Here is a 9,695-nt window from a genome sequence, read left to right on the forward strand (position 1 = left end):
GGAATCTGCACTGGCCAGTAAGGATTTATACAGATGACATTTCATTCAAATGCTGAGACACAGCATCTGAGGACACTATTACCATCACTGACAGGCAGAGTAGGAAAAGATCTGCTCATTTCCTCAAAATGCTTGACTGTTGCAATACATGCGCACACAAAAAACATGAAAAAATATTCAAAACTGTTAGAGCTCCATGAAGGGAACAGAAGGAGAGCCTAAAACATAAAAAAATTAAAAATTCAAAAATCATGGGAGCTAAATGTTCTGTAATTTGGCAAACATTATTATATTGAATTACGTAGATGCAAACAGTGAAAAATACAAAATGTTCTGCTGCTTTCTAAGATTTCCTGCAAAGTCCTCACAGCATGTCCCTGTTAAGGCCCATCTGGGCACAAAATGAGCAGCACCAATACACAGCACAGCAATTCAAGCTAACCAGGGCAAACTAACCATGTAGTCACACAGACAGATACAAGCAAGTTACTCCAAGAATGAATCTCCCCTGGTATGACCGCCTGTAAGAAGCAGGAAAAATTGCTCAAAAAAGATATCTGTTAATTACTTGTAATTACAAATACATTTTGGAACAGTACATGTGCTTCAGTACTTCTTAAGGCAGCCATACCAGTTCTCAGCTTATAGATCCATGCTGTTCAGATGAGCTATAACAGAGTCCTGGCTCACATTGACAGCTACAAAACTGCTCTCCATTACTGCATTCCATCAGCAACACCTGCACTTTCATAATATCACCACTCTGAGAAATGTAATGCAATCAGTTTATAATTTAATTTCTCTGTTTCAACCCTGAGGAATGTAGTCTCTGCTTGGGAAGTTGTAATGACCATCCGTGATTTGTATGAGCAGACTCACAAAGTTTCTTTGGTGGTACATATTCTTCAATAAACTGGAAAGCAAATACATTCCTCTATGGTAGTGACATAAAAAAATACCTTGTTTATTTTCCTTGTCACATTTATTACGAATACAGAATGGACTATGTCCCTGGATTAAAAAAACTCTTTCATTCTTCCAGCAAGTTCATAAGAGTTTGGTGGAAGAATATGCAAAAAACACACTTAATTGTTTGTAGTTATACGACCCAGTCTCTGACTCCAGAGTTACACCTAATCATGGGGTGTTGAAAATCTTACTGCAAGTATGAAAGTGGTCACAATCTTCTGAACAATACAGAGCTCCTCTGCAGTGAAGGTGTGGTCCTTCAAACTCAGAAACAAAATACTACCAACATGGTTGATCAGAGTAAGTTGTGGTACTTAAGAGTACCCATGTTGTATTATTGACTTCTGGGTTTAGAAAAACAAGCTTTTCTGTGCTTCTGTGCTTTCTCACAAATAGCAGCTGTAAATGAGCAGTTTTCCAGTTTACTAAGTTCGAACATGTGCGTTTAATATTCTTCCACAGTTCAATCAACAGATGACTTGTAACAGGTTATAAAACATGCATTTAATTCCCAAAATATTTTGTTAGGTCTAAAGAACAGAAAATTTTCTTTGGAGGCAAAAGTTCTCACACTAAAGTGACAAACTAGAGAAAGTATTAGGAACAGGCCTAAGCCTATGACTTGGGTTATCTCTACCTCTGCAGAAAATTTGGCTTGCTTAGGTGTTAAAGAATACTAGCAGGATAGGACCTTTGCAAAAGACACATCACTACTTCTTCCTTAATTGGAAGCAGTGGGTATAAAGTAATAGCTAATAGGGCCAAGCACGGGACTTAAAAGGCTTCACTCACACTAGAACTATTATCTGGTTCATAAAGTGAGAGGAGCTGCAGCAACATGACTCATTGTCCCCAGTGAAGGGCAGTAATAATGCTACAAAAAAGCAATGGAAGGGTGTTTCTGGCAGGCTGCTTAGAGGACCTGCATCTTGAAAGTGAAACTGAGGCCTTTAAAATCAGATCTCTTAGGCTGCCCTTCGCTATGCTCCAGTAAGGGTATGCAAAGTATACCTACATGCTGCACAAGTGGAAATGTTACTTCACCTAAGCCATTATTTCTGCACAAAATCTGGGCAGAACATTAGAGTAAATCTGGCAGCTAGTGAAATATGGAGGAATTTCTAGTACAGTTTTGTAAATACAAGGTTGTAAATAGTAGTAAAGACAAAGAGCAAAGCTATCTGCATATGCATCTGAAAACTTGATTTTCCTTTAGTTTCCTTTTTATTGTGAATAATTAGTACACCTTTTTAAAAAAAATACACTTACTGTCCACACAGTAGTTTTTACACCTGTTCGACGGATTTGTATTTCAAAAGACATTGCCAGCTCAGCATCATGTGCTGCCTTGCCAACATCCCATTCCACCAGCAACTGCTGAAGAGCCAAATCCTTGGAAACATTAAGGTACGTCACTGGAAACACAATGGATTCTAGGACCACAAAAACGGCACACAAATAATAATGTTTATGTATGCTTTAGTTCTTCAAATATGGCCAAGTTTCAAAGCAAGTTTCAAACAGTAATAGTTAAGAGCTTTCATACCAGACAGTTCTGAAGGAAAAAAAAAGTGATCAAGGCTCATGTTGTTGACATCAAATGCAAAGATAATCTTTAATCTTAAGGCATCAGCAGGCAAGAATGAAGTTCCTCAATCTACTTGATAGCCCTTAACTATGACATTGGGTATGCTATTTAATTACTTTATGATCTCAATTTACTAGCTACTTTATGAGAATATTGATCCATCCATTTTTAATTTTATGAAGAGGAAAAACAGAATGTATTAATTAATGACAATCAATTATTTGAACAGGATAGGGCAATATTTTCCCTCTGCTAGCTAGCTCAATGATAGTCTAATATTAGGCACATTCCTAGTTGCTCTACACAGAGCTTAAGTACATTAGTTAGGATTGTAGGTTCTTCTACTAGAATTAAACACCTAGTTATAACAGTTGAAGCTAATTCCCAGAATAAACTAAAGTTTAATAGTCAGACTGAAGCCCCCTTTGTTGTTATGAAAGGAAAGGCCCCTTAAGAAGACAAGCCTGCTGAAACCTACAGATCAACCTATGAGTGGCCCTTCTTTATAAATGTCTGCTCTCTCACTCCTCTCAAAAAAAACCCTAACTCTTGGAAGAGACTGAAGATACTGCTCTGAAGATATTGATCTGTATCTTCTCTCCTTCCTGAAAAAAAACCAACAAAAAAAAACCCAAAACAAATCAAGAAATAAAAACAAAAAACAAAACAGAAGACAACAAACCAAAAACAAAAAAACAATCCACCCCAAAAAAACCACCAAAACCCACCCAGACCTAAAGCTGATCTGGTTGTTGATGAAGGCAAAGAACTGAAGTGGAGAAGTAGCTAGGCTTTTTTTTTTTTTTTTTTTGTCAGTGCTGCTTTCCAAGATCCCTCTTCTTGTTAAAAATGACAGGGTCAGAATGCTGATTCAGACCAGGACACAGAAAAGAAATCATACTTCACCTCCTCACATTCTACAAACTTTCACCATCAAAACAAGATGAAGGCTGTTAAAATTATTTATGCTGAGGAATTGACTGTAATTTTGTTCCTCTCCAGTATGTAATATTAGCTGAGGGGCTGTTATTTAACGTATGCAAATAGGTCTAGAGCTCTGGACCCTTGCCATTCTTGTGTGTTCTTTCTGCAGTGCTGAAGCAACTGGGCAAGACAAATGGGCCCAGCACAAATAAGCAAACCTGAAGGAAGGGACCTGGCTGGGTCCATGAGCTAGGCTCTCAATGGAATTTACAGGCACAAAGATTCCCAGGGAAAGGAAACAAATAAGCCTGAAAGATAACCCAGCTAGTTGGCAGGAACCCCTTCATTTTCAGGGTGCAACATTACAAGAAACCCCTGTGTGTCTTCTGAACTTCCCTATCCTCTTTTCTGCTCCTTCTGTAGCCAATTCTAATTGCCAGTATCACTACTATGCTTATTGCACTGATGAGGAGCTTGCTTCCTTTCTCTACATCTATGTCTTTTTATTCAAGCTAAAATCTCTTTTCTCACCGTGGAGAATATTTTTTACCTGCCAAGGTTAATTAACTTAACAAAAAAAACCCACAAAGGTCTCTTTAGTTTCTTTTCTTTTTTTTTTTTTTGTCTCCATCTGTACAAGTGTCTCTCCACCATGTCCTTTTTGTGAGATGACACTTCAGATCTCTCAAAGTTTTGTTCTCCTCAGAGCCTGGCATAAGAGAGGCTAGCTCACCAATCAGGGCTTATACATTGCACAAACAGAAGAAACAATATAGCTAAGGCTGTATCTAAGATCTTGAAGACCACTGAGTTACAGTGTGTGGCTTGAAAATTTTTGTAGTAAAATTTACACATGAAGAAATACTTGTAGCTTTCACAGCTATAATCTTCCTCTCCTAGCAATGTTAAATAACCAAGGCATTTTAAGACTTGTTTTAACTTGAAAACTATCTCAAGACTGTATGACTAGCTTTACAACTAACAACAGAGATTAATTTTATTCCTGAACAACTGCATGTTAAAACAAGTGACCAAGTTACTGTTACGCAGTATCTGCTTGGTCTTGCCTACATTACAAAGTTTTATCACTCTAGGGGTATTGGTAATAGCATAAAACTGAGAAACTGGCATATAGAGTGTGAACACATAAATTTTGAGGTTGGAGAGAGGCAAAAAAGTCAGAAATAAACATATTATCACCTTGAGTACGATAACAAGTACATTTATACAAAAAACCCACCTGTCTCCCTCCCTCTCAAACTTATTTGAGGCAATACAGCTTCTATAATACATACTACAGTCTGGTAAATTCTGGTAATGGTGGACACAGAAAATTCAATTTAAAATATTAATTCTTTTTGTATTTATTTAATGGAGTAATGGCCAATGCTAATGCCAGCAGCAAGTGTGCAAACAGTATTTTACCTTTAAAGACTGCTGGAAAGTGATCCTTATATTTAACTTTTTTTCCCTCCAAATATACATATTTGCTTTTTTCTTTGTAGTGGATATGTATGTCAAGTGCAAGAAATAAAAACCTGGTCCTGGAATCTTGTGGCAGTAACAGAAAAGAGTCAACAGAAGTGCTGAAGTTTTCATAGATGAAACAAGCAAGAAAGAGAAAGTAAAGGGAAAAAGCAGAAAAGCACAAAAGTCATCAAAAGAAGAAATAAATTATTTGAAGACAACAGAGCACAGATCAAAAACATTTGAGACAGAGGGAAAGCAAATAAATAAATACACTCTGGGCTCACATAATTTCAAGCTATTGATTTAACATGCAATTCTGCATTGACGGAGTTACAAAAGGTAATTATACAAGCTGCTTCATCACCTTACCAAAGAGAATAATTTTATTAATTTTTTAACCTGTTGCTTAATCACATGAGACTTACAAAGGAGCGAGTCGAAAGCTTCAGTTGTTGTAGATTTTTTCCAAACAATAAAGCAAATGTTCAGACATTTACCTTGCTGTGAGTATGTAGTGGAACAAGTCCTCAGGGTGAGCAGTACCACCAGAACCGTGAAGTGATTCATCATTCACCTGCCTTTTCCTGCATGAGACTTATCAGGAAAGAAGTCAGGAGAAATGAATGCCAGATATTAGTCCAGATAGTATTACCATATTCGAGAATGAATAACCAAAAACTCAGGCACATATTCCAGGCAGTTTAAGAGAAATTCAGGAAGAATGGACAAAGAAATGTAAGGAATGGAAAAAGATGTCTTTTTAGAACCTGGCTACAGCATAGGGAAAAATACATGACAGTCAAAAAATTTTAATCTAAACCAACAAAATACACAATATCTTTAAAGTTTTCCCTCCAGGTATTTCTAAGGAATATTAAAACACATATTTGTCCTGATAGAATCTTGGCTTTCCTCTTGCACAAATAAAAAGATATCCATCCTAACAAGTGAAAAAAAAACAGGAAAAAAAAATAAAAAAACAGAAAAAAAAAAATGAACAAACAAAACAAAACAACACACAAAAAACCCCACAACAAACGAACAAAAAAAAAAACCCACAAAAAAAACCCTACAAAAAAAACACCATCAAAAGTGCAAAAGAGCTTCTGGTTTCCACTCCACCTAGAGCCTGATCTATTACTTTGGCAAGTATGGTCTTGCCCTTTGCCAGCACCCAGGACACTCTACGGAGGGTTTTATTAGACTAGAGTTGAAATAAATGTATCAATGTCTTAGCAAGTTCCATTCCTGAAGGCCTGACATCTCAAGCAACACATAGCTCTATCTAGCATTCCTTCTACAGCTTTCACACTGATTGTGAAGGGATAAAATGCTGACTTGCACAGCCCAGTCCTGAGGGACCAATCATGAGTCAGATCTCACAAGTCATGAATCACCTGCAAACTCCCTCGTGTAGAAGGGAATGGTAACATTCAGCAGCAGTATAGTTAATTGCACTCCAACACACAGGGCACAAAAGTCCAAACAACAGGAACAAGACTACTGATACAGCTATCTTTAACTTTTTATTTCCATATTTTACGTTTCAGAAGCTGTGCAGAATACTGATAAAGACAATCTTCTACCACTGCTTCCATAACAGAAGTTCAGACAGATAACCAGAATGATCTTTTGTCCCCACTAAAGCCAAGAACAGAACATTTCAGGAGGACCAGGAATCCACTCTAGAATTTCTTCCTACCAGAAAACTCCCAGTTTAACACCTCAGAGATACAGACACTTCAGTTTAATGACCCTGCCTTAGATTAAATGGTTTTTATCTTAATTTCTCTGAAGGATCAAAATAAAAAGTTTCAAACTTTTTTTTTCTTTTCACCTTTCTAAAGGTAACATGGAAATTGCAGACGAGGGCTGCACACAGCACTGCAATAGAGGGTGCAGGGCTCATGAGCAGCACTCCTGCTGCTCTGTGCCCCAGCTTCTTCCTTGTGGGCACAAATGCTTCACATGGAGGCCCTCATATTTAAAAGGTGAGCATTGCCTTGCCTACTTTTTGATCTTCTGCACTGCTTCTTGCCTTTATAACAATATCCTCACAAGTATGTGGACAACACTAAAATCAACATGAATCAAGAATCCAAATGTTTTTAGGAAACTAGGCCTAATTCACACCCAACATGAACTGACTTAAAGGAAATCTGCCTTATATCTTTTCTAATTTTAGTCTTTTTGTGTCACTTGATCAAATTTAGTATCTAAAAGGGAAAATATTTTTTATGTTTTGCATAAACATGACAGAATGGCTCTTTGTTATAGAGCAGTGAGTGGCAAGTAATTGACACAAAAGTAAGTCTTTCCAAAGCAGATTATGTTAAGACTTCTGGCAACTCTTTGGTGGATTGTTATTCTTTTGAATTATATTAAATTAGTATTGAGACACAAAATATTCCGTGCCTTTTTTTCAGAAATAAGTGAAAATAAAACTGCTTTTAAAGTCAAGGGAGTTCAGTCTCTGCTCTAAGATCAGTTAGCCTCAGCAGCCTAACTCCTGACTTAACTATATCAGCATGATGAAAACCTGGCCCCACAAAATTTCTGATATTGTAGGCACCTTTGGGGTTGGACACAAAGCTATTTGTCCTATTTCTCATGTATCACTCAACTTCAACATTGAATCCAGTAAGAAAGTTTTGTGGAACTCATGATATATTAAACTGTTGAAATTACTTCCTGTTTAGAAAACAAATCCAAACTCTTTTCTGCTCTTAAGAGGCATTCTCATTGCCCAGTTTATCCATCTCTCTCCAGTTATTTACACTGCCAGTTCACTATTAACACAGCCTAGATCACTCTTATCCATTTATTTTTAGCCATATGATACTAAAAGGCAGCCTAATACAATAAAAGACCATCAGAATTTAAACATATTTTGAACAGCTACAATGCTTTTCACTATTCAGTATGTTAACAAACTAGTTTAGTACTGTATAACAAATTGTAATAATAGGTGCACTTATTTGCATCAAACCAGTTTTTATGGGAAAAGCTCTGGACTGCTCTAACAGAAGAGAATACAAAATAAATTTAAAGAAACGAAATACTGTTCAAGAATAAAGAATTACAGTCCTTAATGTAGAGGAATATTTTTACTTAAATGACTAACAAATTAATCCCATACAGTAATTAATACCAACTAATGCCAAGCACTTTTTCTATATTATTAATAATTAAGTACTTGTATAAAATCAGCAGTTAAAAAGCTGTGCTACAAAGCTTTGGCTACAAAGATTAAAAGAGAATCAAAACAGTTGTATAAACACATTATCAATTTCACTTAAAAATACTCCATGAAGATAATTTGAGGAGGGGAGGACACTGAGGAAAGGAGGGTTATCAGGAGTAGCCCATATGGATACACCAAGGAGAAGTCATGCTTGACTAGCATGATAGATGGACAGATGAGGGGAGGGCAGCTGATGTGGTCTACCTTGACCTCAGCAAAACTGTTGATACTGTCTCCCATGGCATCCTTACAACCAACCTTGAGAAGTGTGGATTGGATGATTGGGTAGTGAGATGGATGGGAACTGGCTGAAGGACAGTGCCCAAAGGGTTGTGGTCAGTGGGGTTGAGTCCACCTGGAGGCACTCAACTAGTGGTGTCCCCCAGGGGTCAGTACTGGGTCCAGCCCTGTTCAGTACATTAATCGTTGACCCTGACAAAGGAATAGAGTGTCTCATTAGCGAGTTTGCTGATGATACAAAACTGGAAGGGGTGGCTGAAGTCTGGGCTGCCATCCAGCCTGACATGGACAGACTGAGGAGGTGGGCAGGGAGTAACCAATGAAGTTCAGTAAGGGTGAGCGTAGAGCACTGCATCTGGGGAAGAACAACCCCATACACCAGTACAGGTTAGGGGCTGACCTGCTGGAAAGTAGCTCTGGGGAAAAAGACCTGGGAGTCATGGTGGGCAACAAGCTGACCATGAATCAACAATGTGCCCTCGCAGACAAGAGGGCCAATGCCATCCTTGGGTGCATAAGAAGAGTGCGGCCAGCAGGTCAAGGGAGGTTCTCCTCCCCCTCTCCTCTGCCCTGGTGAGGCCTCACCTGGAGTATTGGAGTTCTGGGCTTCCCAGTTCAAGAAGGACAAGGAACTACTGGGAAGAGTCCAGCACAGGGCCTCTAGGATGGTTAAGGGATTTGAGCATCTAACATATGAGGAAAGGCTGAGAGAGCTGGTCTGTTTAGCTTAGAGAAATGGAAGCTGAGGGGGGAATCTTATCAATATTTATAATTATCTAAAGGGAAGTATCAGGAGGATGGGGCTAGACTCTCTCAGTAATGCCCAAGTGACTGAACAAGGGTCAGTGGTCACAAACTGATACACAGGAGATTTAAGCTGAATTTGAGAAAAGACTTCTTTACTCTGAGGGTAACAGAGCACTGGAACAGGCTGCCCAGGGAGGCTGCTGAGTCTCCATCCCTGGAGACATTGAAAACCCACCTGGATATGTTCCTGTGTGATCGGTTCTAGGGAATCCTGCCCTGGTGGGACTGTTGAATCAAATGATTTCCAGAGGTTCCTACCTACCCCTACCACAACCCCTGTGATTCTGTGATAATAGATCAACTACATCCTTGCCAAAAGTAAGATAATTGCACACCACAGGGAATGAAGACAGGAAGTCCAGGAAGATTTCACCACCCTGAAAGAGGCAAAGTACTACCTCTGATTAATAGTGTGAAACTACCAAATGCCACGAGAAAACTGACAATCACAAC

The 9,695-nt window shown here is 38.4% G+C and overlaps 1 protein-coding gene across 1 annotated transcript in view; it reads right to left on the reverse strand.

The window, feature by feature from the left end:
* The window catches only part of OSMR (oncostatin M receptor), a 21,289-nt gene extending 15,768 nt beyond the window's left edge, over positions 1 to 5,521 (reverse strand). The window contains exons 1-2 of the mRNA XM_010008716.1: positions 5,449 to 5,521; positions 2,239 to 2,402 (exon numbers count right to left, since the gene is read on the reverse strand). Coding sequence (XP_010007018.1) covers positions 2,239 to 2,402; positions 5,449 to 5,521 — 237 coding nt within the window. The remainder of the gene's footprint in view (positions 1 to 2,238; positions 2,403 to 5,448) is intronic.
* Positions 5,522 to 9,695: the final 4,174 nt, after the last annotated feature.

This window comes from Chaetura pelagica, unplaced genomic scaffold (assembly GCF_000747805.2).
Source record: "Chaetura pelagica isolate M959 unplaced genomic scaffold, ChaPel_1.0 scaffold31, whole genome shotgun sequence".
Lineage (NCBI taxonomy): Eukaryota > Metazoa > Chordata > Aves > Apodiformes > Apodidae > Chaetura > Chaetura pelagica.